The 14,636-nt window shown below is 46.8% G+C and overlaps 1 protein-coding gene across 1 annotated transcript in view; it reads left to right on the plus strand.

Moving 5' to 3' along the window:
* ptprub (protein tyrosine phosphatase receptor type Ub) overlaps window positions 1-14,636 on the plus strand; it is a 224,877-nt gene that overhangs the window by 53,187 nt on the left and 157,054 nt on the right. The window contains exon 2 of the mRNA XM_056286802.1: window positions 9,449-9,580. Within this exon, the coding sequence (XP_056142777.1) occupies window positions 9,449-9,580 (132 nt within the window). The remainder of the gene's footprint in view (window positions 1-9,448; window positions 9,581-14,636) is intronic.

Raw genomic sequence — 14,636 nt, forward strand, 5'->3', positions numbered from 1 at the left:
TCTTTCGTATGAACGTGAAATTTGCCGGGCATCCCGGATGGCGTGGCGGTCTATTCCGTTGCCTACCAACACGGGGGATCACTGGTAATCCCTGTGTTACCTCCAGCTTGGTCGGGCGTCCCTACAGAAACAATTTGCAATGTCTGCGGTAGGGAAGCCGGATGTGGGTGTGTGTCCTGATCGCTGCACTAGCGCCTCCTCTGGTCAGTTGGGGTGCCTGTTATGTCTGTCCTGACGTGATTTCTAAATGCAATAGTGCCTATTCGAGGGGGGGGGACTGGGGGGAATAGGATGATCCTCCCATGCGCCATGTCCCCCTGGCGAAACTCCTCACTGTCAGGTGAAAAGAAGCAGCTGGTGACTCCACGTGTATCGAAGGAAGCCTGTGGTAGTCTGCAGCCCTCCCCGGATCGGCAGAGGGGGTGGAGCAGCGACCGGGACGGCTCGGAAGAGTGGGGTAATTGGCAGAAGTGGAAAAACCCGGTCCAGAAAATAAAACCCTAACTGTGTCTTTACTCCACCCATGTAGCTACTAAACCATCAGATTGCACTGACTAGTTTCCCAAATCAGCTGGTTTAATACATGGATGGAGTAAAGACACGGTTAGGGTTTTTACTTTCTGGACTGGGTTTTTACACCTCTGGTAATTGGACGGGTACAGTTGGGGAGAAAAGGGGGGGGTCAGAAAAAAAAGAAAAATAGAGTGCATAGATGTTGCTACATTTGCTATAGTTCAGATTGTGCGCACCAGAAACAATGGGTAGAGTGCGAGACAGAGACACACAGTGAACTGAAGTGCTCCCCTCCCATGCTCCTGCCTCCTCGTCTTCCTGTGCGATTGACGGGCTTCAGGCTGTAAAGACAGCGATGGGTTCCCCGCCTGTCAGCGGAATTGACAGGCAGCAGAGTACTGAAGCTGCTACAGGGTATTTAGACTAGCGGAGTTGATAGACAACAGGTTTCTCTTGCTAGTGAGGCTGCTGGAGGCGGTTTGGTTAGGATGAAAAGTCATGTCGTTCCTGCTTAGCTAGTCAAGGGTAGCTAGCAAATGGCAGAGGTCGGGGCACATGGTGGATAGGAATGTCTGCGTTTGATGTGCACATGGACTACATGGGATGTTGTGTGTGCCTCGTCGGTACTACATATGTGTAGATGTTAAATGGGGGGTCCTGTGCTTACGTTTATAACAGGTGTCCAGAGGCCTTTCAGGATACACACCTGTCCACTGGTTGAAAAGATAAATGTGTGCCATTGTGGGGGACTTTGACCTCACTAAATGACTGTCTACTGAAAATATGGGCTTGAGTCTATTAGCTGTGAAGTATACAGTCATTTTATTAGTCATGGTCCTTCAGTCCGTTGCAACTGGAGATATAATATCCTGTCGGGGGTCGTCACCTTTATAAAGCGGCAATACAATTTAAATGTGCAATTAGTTCTCCTCTGACTTTACTCACTGTGCATACATATTAAAAGATAACAGATGCTTGACCACCCTGAGCTGAATCAGAAGGGAAGGATTGCTTGTTAATTTAGACAAGGTTTAGCACTTCAGCAAATGGACTTGTGCTAAAGGGGTAAACGAAGATCCCCGTTTAGTTGGGAGACGTCTTGTTCCACTTTGTTTTCAACTTGGAGAGATTTATCTCCCAGTCATTAAGGCTCAAATAGGTGACAAACTGGCAACGCCGTTACTTTGTTTTTTTTATATCCATCCATCCTTTGTCCTGCTCTCAGGGTCGCGGGGAAGCTGGAGCCTATCCCAGCAGTCATTGGGCAGCAGGGGGGATGGAATAGTTTCTCCCCCCTCCCCCTCCTTTTCCTCCCCAATTGTGCTTGGCCAATTACCCCGCTCTTCCGAGCCGTGCCGGTCACTGCTTCACCCCCTCCGCCGATCCGGGAAGGGCTGCAGACTACCACATGCCTCCTCCGATACATGTGGCGTCGCCAGCTGCTTCTTTTCAACTGACAGTGAGGAGCTTTGCCAGGGGGATGTAGCACGTGGGAGGAGCACGCTATTCCCCCCAGTCCCCTCCTCCCCCCCCCCCCCCCCGAACAGGCGCCCCGACCGACCAGAGGAGGCACTAGTGCAGCGGCCGGGACACATACCCACATCCGACCTCCCACCCGCAGACAAGGCCAATTGTGTCTGTGGGGACGCCCAACCAAGCCGGGGGTAACACGGGGATTCGATCCTGTGATTCCTGTGTTGATAGGCAACGGAATAGACCGCTATGCTACCCGGACGCCCCCTTAGTTTCTTAACCTTGTCTCTCCAGGTGTGTCCATCTTACGCAACTCCAGAGGAATGTGTTCAAGGAAAAAAACAAAACGAGACCGGAGTGGAAACATGAACCACAGGATACCCACTTCCTGTTGATTCAACTGATTTATTATTAGGTCTCGAACAGTTGCTTTGATAGCAGAACCCAGTCGTGTCTCGCACTCTCCACATGTGGAGGGAATAGGAAAGTGTCTAGGATGCATGTCATGGAGGGATGGAGGGAGGCAGCATATCAGTTCAAACCTCTCTGCGAGAAGGCATCCACTGAAAATAGACCTACATGAAAGTGCTTGGAAGAGCGTATGATAATTATGATAACTCCTTATCAGCGGTGTCAACTGAGATTTCCTCCACCCCCCTAACCCGAACCCACAGGAGCTGGGAAGTGGAATTATTGAAGTTTTTTTATTTCTCCTTCTCTTGAGGAGAGAAACGGGAGACGGCAAGCTCTGTTTGTCTTCCCTCTTTCATAGTGTCCTTGTTTCCCCCGATTCTTGCCTTTTAAAATACAGCACAGAAAAGAGCTGACGCCGAAGGAACAATGCTTTTCTAGTGACGAAGTTCCAGGGGACGCTTTCTAGATCCACCAGCTCTTAAGGGTGAAAAATGATGTGTCTTTAAAAGTAAGTGCAAAATAAATTACAACATTAAGTGTAGTTGACTGGGACTTAGGTTTCGGTTTGAGTTTAGTTATTGCATGCATTTGATTAACTGTAAGCCCTCAAGACATGCCCAGGGCTTTGCACTTGTATAGTACATGAAGTCATTTGCCATGTTAACTTAGAGGCTAATATCCTATGGTGTCATATGTATATATTCTAACAGGGCTGGGGGTCAGCAGGTACCTCCTGATACAATAGTACAAAGATATTTTAGTGCCAGTTTTATACTATTGTCTTTCAAATATCATAAATTTATAAACTTTGCAATTTGATAGTATGATTCTTTTAAGGCGGGCGGCGTGGTGGTTAGCGCGATCGACTCACAGCAAGAAGGTCCTGGGTTCGAGCCCCGGGGTAGTCCAACCTTGTGGGGGGGGGTCTCGGGTATCCCGGGTCGTCCTCTGTGTGGAGTTTGCATGTTCTCCCCATGTCTGCGTGGGTTTCCTCCGGGGGCTCCGGTTTCCTCCCACAGTCCAAAGACATGTAGGTCAGGTGAATCGGCCATACTAAATTGTCCCTAGGTATGAATGGGTGTGTGTGTGTGTCGGCCCTGTGATGGCCTGACAGCCTGTCCAGGCCCAATGACTGCTGGGATAGGTTCCAGCATCCCGTGACCCTGAGAGCAGGATAAGTGGTTCAGATAATGGATGAATGGATGGATTCTCTTAAGGCTCCATCCCCTTTCATGTATGTACAATAACATGTGTAACCTGCAACAATACAAACAAAATGTACAACAAAATGCATTTATTTTAAAGGCCCATGTTGCAAAGCGTAAAACGTAGTCTGTGTCCCAGAGTAAATAACTAAACATTTTAAACCCAGACATTCAGATATGTACATCCCATCAAGCATCTCTCCTCACAGCATCTGTTAGTTGTGCTTCAGCATTGTGCTTCAGGGGAAATACTTCAATAGTCCTCAATGATTGCCAATACTTAGTATTGTACGTATCGTGGGTTTGCACTGAATCAAAAAAAAAATTCCGTCCCTGCACCCCTGTATCTAACAGTCCTACACTGTACCTGACTATCATCCCCAACTCTTACCCTTCCTTTAGCAGTCCATTTCCTGGCCCTCTTTCTTCTCTACGTGTGACTGGGCTCTAATAGCCACTGGGGTTGAGATATTAATGCCCGGGGAGGCACAGACATGGTTTCATTGCGTATTCAGGTGTGGGGATAGATGGCTTTCAGAGACAGCCGGGGCAGTGCTGGGGGAGGAGAGCCTCGGCAGAGAATAAATATACCTGTCTCCCGCTGATGCATCTGGCCGCACTCTCAGCAATGCAAATCCGCCGCTCTCTCTCTCCGCAGACGCCTTCGGCATCACTCGCCTGTTCCCACCTGGATCCGGCCCCGCAGTCGGTCACCCCGGACTTCGACGAGGCTGTCTACATGCAGTGGAGTACTCGGGGACTGGAGTACCTTCCCGATTTGGTTCCCCGGGTGTCGATAACGTCAAGAGTGGAAGAGTCTCATCCTGCTGGGTTTCTGTGGTTATTCTCAAGTTCCCGGTGTTAATTACCCACCCCCTCCCCACCCCCGGATTGCTCGATAAATAGCACTCGGGGCAGCTATTGAAGTCGGCATGAAAGCAAAGCAGAGTCCTGCGAATGGTTTCACACCCCACGTTTTTCCCTTTTCTCTCGTCGTACACCGTGTCAGCGCCACCTCCTGTAAGCTTCAGTCATTACTGGAGTTATGTGTATGCATGTTTCTGTGTAGGTGTGTGAGAGGGAGAGAGATGGAGAATAAAATATGTGGCTTATTATTTATTTTTATTTTTTTTGTCCTCTCCATAGCGTGATGTGAGGGACCTTCTTTCAATTTATCCAAGTGTAAAGTTCTTTCAACGGTACCGCTCCAAATTAGCTTCGCTTGGTGTTGCCATGCGTAAAGGAATATAAATAAAGGGGATAAGCAAAGATTGGGTAACAATATCCACTGTGCATAGCTAACACCCTAATTAGATAGCGAGGCAAGGGGATGAGAAAGGCAAACAACGGGGGGAGGCTACTAAGTCCAATTTGAACCGCCACGTGTGACACTAAGAAGTGATCTGAGCCGAGTGTCAAAGTCGGAGCCCTGATTAAATGCACATATGGAAGTAGGACACACTTTTACATATCCCCGCCAACGTGCTAGCAACCTGGAGGGGCTGTTTGGAACAAATTTCCACCTCCTCCTACATCTCTACTCAGTGACAGCCGAGCCGTTGGAGCTTGTAACAGTGTGTTATAGTGGTAGCCTCTGCTGCTTCTTTACTGCCGCCCCAAGAGTCTTGGAAATGGCGGCGCTACATCTCTGGGGGATAAGTCGCGTCCTCTGGAAGTGAGTGGAGGTGACCTGATCCAATCCGACCCGAGAGATTGAGCGTTGGAGCCGGTCGAGATGCGATATCAGCTGTATTGAGCCCAATCGGATTGCAGTCTTTTGTTCGTAATACCTGCTGGCTTGTGCTCCGTGTCCACCAGCTGTCCTTTAAGTCTGCAGCCTGAACCTCTTTGAAATGGTGGACGAAAGCAGCCCAGCAGCCGCTTATAATGTCTGCGATGACCGTTTCAGGAGGCGGTTGTAACAAACCTACTTTCTACAAGATTAATATGATATCTACTACTACTTTCGGCTGCTCCTGTTAGGGGTCGCCACAGTGGATCATCCGTTTCCATTTCTTCCTGTCCTCTGCATCTTCCTCTGTCACACCAGCCACCTGCATGTCCTCCCTCACCACATCCATATACCTCCTCTTTGGCCTTCCTCTTTTCCTCTTCCCTGGCAGCTCCATATTCAGCATCCTTCTCCCAATATACCCAGCATCTCTCCTCCACACATGTCCAAGCCATCTCAATCTTGCCTCTCTTGCTTTGTCTCCAAACCGTCCAACCTGAGCTTTCTCTCTGATATACTCGTTCCTTATCCTGTCCTTCTTCATCACTCCCAATGCAAATCTTAGCATAGGATTAATATGATAATGGCACTCAAAAATAAAAATCATTTGTGGCAACCGGCCACTGTTTGAAAGCACTGAATGCTGCCTTCAGCCGGTCACCTCTGCAGAAATCTGTCAACTGCAGGCGGTGATGGGTCATGGAAAAAGGGCGCCATGGTGATTTGGTGCAATATGCCAACTCTAGAGGGGGAAAAAATCACAACGTTGAAAGAAAAAAGGAAAGCTCTGTTTCTTAATAACAGTAATTTTCCCTAGTGAAGCTCCTAATTAATAATCAATCCACCAATCAGTCTTTCAGTCTGAAATTCATTATTTAGATCATTAATTAAAAAAAGATCACTCACCTGGAACCTTAAGAATAAGTACTTTAAGTGCTTATTAGTCTCCATGCATCCTTCTATTTTGTTAAATCACGAAAATCTGTTTTTTTTTTCCTCTCGTAAAGAAGTGGGTGCAGTTGTACCAAGAGCATAAGTTGCTCTATATTCTTTTTACCCCCCCCCCCCAACAGCAGCAACAACAACATCTGCTCAATGTTGGCATAGCAACTGCAAAACATGCATTGGGGAAAATGATGGAGAAGTTAATTTTACTAGTATCCAAGTACCATGAATTATATGACGCCTTCTCACCAGGCTACAAAGACAGCAATAGAATAAACAAATTGGGCATGGAGCAATATGAGCGTCAAAGTTGGATTACCCGATATGAGCCAATAAACGGTGTTTATGATAGTATTTGAATAGTAACATATCAATGTGGACAGATTAAAAACAACTTGCTCCTATGAACCAGGGCAATGCAAAATTGGGCTGTCTCCTCTGTTGACTGTTTATAGTTTGCGGAAGAGCCCCACAGTGGCAGTGCTGTGTCCAGTCGCCGCTATCAATGCCACTCAGAACAGCAGCATCTCTGGATGACGGAGAGAGCCTCATCTGCCCACTGTTTGGAAGCACCTTGATGGCATTGGGCAGAATTTGTATTGGTCATTGATGTGGACACATTGACTCATGTGCAGTAATCATGTCTCATGTTGAAACAGCTTTTTTTTTTTTTTTTGGCTAGGTCCGCGTTGAGAAAACTACTACTACTAATTTCGGCTGCTCCCATTAGGGGTCGCCACAGCGGATCATCCGTTCCCATCGCTTCCTGTCCTCTGCATCTTCCTCTGTCACACCAGCCACCTCCATGTCCTCCCTCACCACGTCCATAAACCTCCTCTTTGGTCGTCGTCTTTTCCTCTTGCCTGGCAGCTCCATATTCAGCATCCTTCTCCCAATATACCCAGCATCTCTCCTCCACACAGTTCCAAACCATATCAATCTTGCCTCTCTTGCTTTGTCTCCAAACAGTCCAACCTCAGCTGTCCCTCTAACATACTTTTTCCCGAATCCTGCCCTTTGTCACTCCCAATGAAAATCTTAGTGTCTTCAGCTCTGCCAGCTCTGGCTCCGCCACCTGTCTTTTCGTCAGTGCCACTGCATTGAGAAAAGAGAGTAAAATACAACTAGGCCAAAGGTGCAAAAGGGTTGTTTTTTGGTTCGCTTTATGCTTTGATGCAGTTCTTATGACCTGGCTAGTACCATTTTGACTCAAGTTATGCAAAGCCATTCCACTCACAGAATGAATGCTTTCGAATGAACTGATGTCATTAATTCCAAAGTATGTTTCATTACACTTAGATTACAGTGCTGGTGTACTCTTGCTGCTTGAGATATTGGAATTTTTTTTTAACATTTGAATTATATTTCATAATAAAACAGTTATCAAAGCACACACAAAATAGGTTTAAAATTGATGTTAATTCATTTCAACCAGGAAGGGCAAAGAAAGAATTGATGGCTCAAGCGCTCCAGTCTTTGTCCTGACAGATGAACTGTGTCCATCCAATGCATTTCAAGGAGACGATATTCCCAGGGAGCCGTGGCTGTTCCCAACCCCCTGCCTCTGGATGATGAGACTTTAGCAGGGAGGAGTCTGTGGGCTTCATTTACAAAAGCAGCAGGGAATAATATAGTGCCAGCGTTTGGACGTGTCAGGTCCCATATCTCTGGCTGCTCTATTGGAAATAGATCCCAGTGCGGCACAATTAACCCCTGGCCTTAACAGCAGATCTGTGCTGCAACAGCCCAGCATCGTGCAATAAATCAAATCTGGAGGAGAAACGCATTCCTTACCCTGTTCGTTCACAGCTACCATTAGCCTGTAGTTGGAGCTCACATGGTGGTGGATAGACTGTTGTTTTTGTATTATCACAGAAGCTGCTGTAACAGAGGTTGGTGTGCAAGGGCATCCTGATTATGTTTGCACTCCAAAGAATATGTCGTCTGGAAGAGGTTCAGCACCTCAGATTAACTGGATCCTTTTAAAGCTAACAGGACTGCTTCGCTGACATCCTTTCCATCTGTGGAGAGCCCCATACTGTCCTTCCTTTTCTGTTGTTTTATCTGGATTGTAACATATGAACTTACCTGCCAAAAGCTAAAACCATTTAATAGTTGTTAGTAAGTTGTAGCTTAACTGATCATAACTACAGTGAGTCCAGCTGTGGTTTTCTGCAATCCGAATCGCATAACACTGAGACCATTAGTCTCAATTAGCCGATTAGAGAAGAATAAGCAGCACTAAAGCAGGAGACCACAGGAGACCGCAGGAGTCACCTGGTTATGGTTATTTCCGTCATTAGCGTTTTACGTCTCTTGCGGTCCTGCTCCAACCATAACTGGCACAGGTTCTAGTCATGTAGCAGTCCAGGCTGCCCACAGTTATTTTGTAATACTCACCATTTGGCTAATGTGGGATAAGGCAATGGTTGCAGGAGAAGTGCATTATTCAGGGCCCCAAGGGCCATGAAAAGCTATCATTATCGAATATAATCTAAAAAAAATTAGCTTTTTGCAAGGTGAGCTATAGCACATTGTGGTGTGCTATGAATTGCCATGTTCTCCAGGTTCCCCTGCCTTCCCCAGACATCATTACTATTTGTATAGGCCCTTGTGTGTGTGCATTTTGTTCAGTAGTCTCGTTTGTGTTTGTTTTATGGGAGGTAGAATTCTCTTCAAATGCTTGGGCGATCACCACTTCTGCCAGAATTTGTGTGCTTGAGTGTGAGGGCATAATTATAGCTCAGTGCAATTTATTGTCAGTTTGAAAGCGTGCATGCATGTGTGTGTATTTTTCTCTCAGTGAGAGGGTGGTGGCGGGGGTGGGGGGGCAATCTGCAGTGCAGATTGCATTGGTGCTGGGCTAGTGAAGGATTTGAGTGGGGATTGTTGCAGGTTGATTGTCTGGCATTCCACCAGTCTTCAGTAATGGGACTCTAGGCACATTGTGGCAAAATACAGCTCGGATGAGTTTAATAGACACACACAAAGAATGGCCAAATAACACGCGCTACTCTTCCAAAGAGGAAATTTCAAAGGCGAGGCCGTGGTGTGTCCCTTCCTTCCAAATCACGGTTTTTGTCAAATGAGTCTATAGGTTAGAAGAGGAGGTTTTAACACTAAAATGTCTTTCTCACTCTTTTACTCTGTTACTGTCTCTCTTCAGCAGCTGGATGCAACTTTGATGAGGATTCAGACCCCAATCTTTGTGACTTCACCCAAGGGGAGGAGGATGACTTTGACTGGCAGCTGTTTCGAACACACAATGCACCCCATCTCAGCTCTGACCTCCTGCGGGGTGAGTGTTCTGCTCTCATATCCCGGCCTCCTACTGCAACTGATATTCAGAATAATGTCGTTGCTGAGTGTTGTAATGCAAATATTTAGCCATCAACTCGACAGAAATGACATGTTATGGGCGCCCGGGTGGCATAGCGGTCTATTCCATTGCCTACCGACACGGGTATTGCCGGTTCGAATCCCTGTGTTACCTCCGGCTTGGTCGGGCGTCCCTACAGACACAATTGGCCATGTGTGCGGGTGGTAAGCCGGATGTGGGTATGTGTCCTGGTCGCTGCACTAGCGCCTCCTCTGGTCAGTCGGGGCACCTGTTCGGGGGGGAGGGGGAACTGGGGGTGAATAGCGTGATCCTCCCACATAATCCTCCCCATGGCGAAACTCCTCACTGTCGGCTGAAAAGAAGGGGCTGGCGACTCCACCTGTATCGGAGGAGATGTGTGGTAGTCTGCAGCCCTCCCTGGATCGGCAGAGGGGGTGGAGCAGTGACCGGAACGACTCGGAAGGCTGGGGTAATTGGCGGGATACAATTTGAGGAGAAAAAGGGAGAAAAAAAATCCAAAAAAAAAGAGAAATGACATGTTATTGATCTTGATGTAATCTGTACAGTCAAGTTAACTTTACCGAAGGTCACATGACCAGAAGCTGTTTTCTGTGTGGTTGCTTTGCAGTTGGTGAATGTGCTAATACTTAAAATTTTGTTTGAAAGAAAAACAGAGGCAGTGTGAGCTTAGACTGACAACAGCACTGAATAAATCTGGCAAATTAATGGCAGCCAGCGAATCTAAATATGCTCAGCGCATCAGCCTCTCGCGACTTTATGCAAATCAACCTTGAAATGTCCAGTGTCCATAATTCATCAGCAATAATCAAGTAGTTAGCCCAGTTGTGCCTGTTTCCTACCAACCCCAGGGACAATCTTATGTTAACCAGGCTCAGAAGGCTAATGGAAACCAGCGGGTTCCTCCCTTGGTCTCTACTGGTGGCTGCTCCGGGGAGATGGCATGCATACTCTATCAGTGCTACTCCATTTCTGTATTAACAAACACCTGGAGGCATCTGACAGAGATAGGGATATGTGCGAGCTTCTAGGCAGAGATACGGAGAGTGATGAGCTCTCTTGTGTATAAGTTTCACAATTGTAGACATTGGTGGCAGTTGCCTGTTGTTGCCTCAAAGTGAGAGGCTGCTGGGTTCAGCGGCAGGCCTCCTGTGTGGGGTTTACCTGAGTTTCACACTAGACTGTGGAAAGACATCAGATCCGGGGAGGTACAGACTCCACATGGCCCGTAGGTGTCAATGTAGGTGAGAAGTTGTCTGTGTGTGACCTTCAATGGACTGGTACCATGCCCAGGACACCAAAGGCTCCATCCACCCCGCTACACTGAACTAGATGGAGCAGGTACACAGAAAGAAGGAGTGGATGAACAACGGATGGATGATTGAACGAATTAGTTAATGAACTCTGGACATTGCACGTGATGAGGATCCTGATCTCCTCCAGGTATAATCAACACATCTATCTGTCAGTCATCCAGTGACTGCACTGGTCACATGACCTTGGCGAGAAAGTCAGGGGGGATGATGGTATGGTGGACTGTTCGTTGTGTTTTGGAGATTGATGAGAGAGAGAGAGAGAGAGAGAGAGAGAGAGAGAGAGACTAGCTCTTTTTGCATATTTGAAATCATGATGGTCACTTAGCTGCATTACAACAGAAGAAAAGGGGACACAGTTGAATAATAAAACAGACATTATGTCAGAATCAGAATACTTTATTCATCCCCGAGGGGGAATGGGGTTCTATTACAGACACTCACGCGCTAGTAAGAAACCACTAAAAACTGACAAGACACACGATAACAAGAAAATAGAATCAAATGGAAACAAGAAAAATGGAAACAAATAGAAATAAAACATAAAATAAGAAATAGAAATAAGAACAAAATATATAAACAAGCATGGTGCACGTAACACCCTATCTATACTGCACTACCCCAGCACACAACAAGCAGCACAGACAAAACCCGACAGGGCAAAACAAGTCGAAGGGCCAGGCCAGTGACCGTTAACCCGAGTGTCTGACACTCTGAGGGAGGAGTTGTGGAGTTTGATGGCCACAGGTAGGAATGAGCTCCTGTGGTGCTCTGTAGTGCTTTTCGGCAGAATGAGTCTATTGCTAATGCTGAAATGAATGTGGAAGATAAAGAAGAGATACGTTGTTGAATAAGAAGGGATGTGAAGTGATGACAAGATAAGATGCAGTGAAAAGAATAGGCAATTATTAGATATATGATGGCGGCACGGTGGCACAGTGGTCAGCGCAGTCGCCCCACAGCAAGAAGGTCCTGGGTTCGAGACCTGGGGTAGTCCAACCTTGGGGGTCGTCCCGGGCCGTCCTCTGTGTGGAGTTTGCATATTCTCCCTGTGTCTGCATGGGTTTCCTCCAGGGGCTCCGGTTTCCTCCCACAGTCCAAAGACATGTAGGTCAGGTGAATCAGCCATACTAAATTGTCCCTGGATATGAATGTGTGTGTGTGTGTGTGTGTGTGTGTGTGTGTGTGTGTGTGTGTGTGTGTGTGTGTGTGTGTGTGTGTGTGTGTGTGTGTGTGTGTGTGTGTGTGTGTGTGTGTGTGTGCGCCCTGTGATGGCCTGGTGGCCTGTCCAGGGTGTCTCCCCGTCTGCTGCCCAATGACTGCTGAGATAGGCTCCAGCATCCCCACGACCCTGAGAGCAGGATAGGTGGCTCGGATAATGGATGGATGGATATATGAGGAAAAATGGGGGGCCAATCCACTGGTAAAAGACTACGTTCAGGACAGGCTTTGAAAAAAAAAACTTGTCAAAGTTGTTACTGTTGAAAATTCTAAAGTAGGTGTTATTTGGATTTAGGGGAATGCAGTTTCCCTCCTATCCTTGATTCACGTCCAAGCAGTATTGCTTGCTTTATGAAATTGTATGTATAACTGCACTAAACCGTCCAACTGCACTTCCTTCACCTCCGTATCATCAACATTCGAGTCAGAATCTGCCTGCAGACACCAGCCAATTCAGGATGGGCGACGGGATAATTAATACTTTTCCCTTTGGGTTTAATTAAAACTTACTGCCACGTTGGGTGGCATTTACAGCAGTCCACAACTCTCAATGGAAGGGAATAATCCCTGGTGGAAAGTGGCAGGTACAGTATTTTCTGAATGATGAGACCGCAGCATCCTTTTGAGCATCCACTCGCTATCGACCGGTTCTGAGGAACCAAGAGGGATACAGTCAGTGTACTTCATTATCTGTACATCCCTGAACACCACACCGGAAACAAAGAGAGTTTATTATTTATGGTATTCATCTGAACTACCAGTGTCCTTACACAGTGAGGTCATTGTCCTTAAGATGGACACATTCATTATACGCTGGAAAACTCAAGATATCGGCGCAGTAGGCACTCCCCCCCCCCCCTTCCTAATCCCACCGAGTTGACCTCTGCCTATGCGTCACATTGGGAGTATCACTACCCACCATCTGGGCAGCCAAGGTGGAAGGATAACTTGTGTTTATGAGATAAGGCTATTTACATTGCTCTAGTATTAACTTTCCTGGGCCGAGAAATTGGCGTCGAGGGAAGATTAGTAAACACAGCTGAGATAGCAGCAGTTTGTGGCTCCCAGGAGAAATTAGAGACTACATTTCCCATGGAAGGGGGAAAAGTGTATGGAAGAAATAGAAGAAGATAGAGTTTAGCGAGATAGTTTAATAAGAATTTCCCCTCTTTATCACATTCTGTTTTATTTTAAATTAGATCTCTCAGATGTCCGCTTGCTATTCATAATCTGTGAAATCCTTTTTAAGATTTTAATGGAACAAGTCAGGTTTTCCGAATGACGGCCTTGCCAAGTTGAGTGTTTATGTGTGTCAGGTCTGATTTTATTTAGTGAGCGAGACGTTCATTAGTCTTTTCGTATTCATTATAGGGTGGCCGAGGGCCCTTCATCAGGCGTGCTTCAATTCAGGGATGCTAATCTGAGATGCTGATCGGAGAACCAAAGGTTTCTGGTTAATCCCCCCATGTGGAGAGAAGTGTCTCTTTTAAATAAGGCATGCAACCTTCTTTTTTTTTTTCTTCCTCAGATGACCAGTCCAGGCATAAAATCAGAATCAATGCTCTAAAATGCAGAAGTTAGGACTCCGGCTCCTGGTTTAGGCTTGTCAAAGATCCTCTAGAGCAGGGGTTGGCAAGTCCCATGCCAATTTACAAAGTTAGAAAAAAACCCCCCACAGACCCGAGTGCCAGTTCATTTTCATAATGAGGATTTATCTATTTATTTATTTACTGCTGCTGCTTGCCTCCCCACCTAGATTCTGCATGCCTAAAGATCTGCGCTCTGCCCCCCCCCACACACAATTATTTGTGCAAATGTATGAAAATTACTAGGGCACAAAAGAAAATTAATTCAGTCCTACTGATTTAGTGCGATCCTTGTTTGTCACAATACCTGGTAACGATATCTGCAATGTCTGCTAGACGTAGAATGTAATTTACATCCACAAGAGCTACGCTGAATACCGACGCATTTTTCAGTGCAGACGTTTGCTGGTGCCTTATGCTTTCAGCCAGCCATGTCTGTAATGCGCCTCTCTGCAGTGCTCACAGAAACGGGCATTTCTTTGGTCCTGCCGATGATCGTGTCTTTGTTTGGTAACCCGTCAAGTATGACCTCCAAACTGCTGAGCAAAGCCTCCTCTATATACTCTCCATCGGAGAATGGCTTCCCGTGTTAAGCAGTGCACTCACTGTACGACTTCATAGCTGCCCTCTGTAGCTTGGTGTTTGGCGGCACATCGGGTTGCAAACACGCTGCTTTGCTTCCCGTGCTGGGCCGCTGCTTTCTTGAGTGATTCAGCTTCATCAGCCTCATCGCCGAAGTGTTTCTTAGGCCTTGACGTTTTACACTTGGAAGTTCGACACACAACATTTTCGCAGCAGGGAGCACACACAGCTCGGTCCTTTCGTGAAATAAAAATGAACTCGTTTGTCCAAGACGGCTGAAAGAGGTGAACATTA

The sequence above is a fragment of the Lampris incognitus genome, chromosome 9 (assembly GCF_029633865.1).
Source record: "Lampris incognitus isolate fLamInc1 chromosome 9, fLamInc1.hap2, whole genome shotgun sequence".
Lineage (NCBI taxonomy): Eukaryota > Metazoa > Chordata > Actinopteri > Lampriformes > Lampridae > Lampris > Lampris incognitus.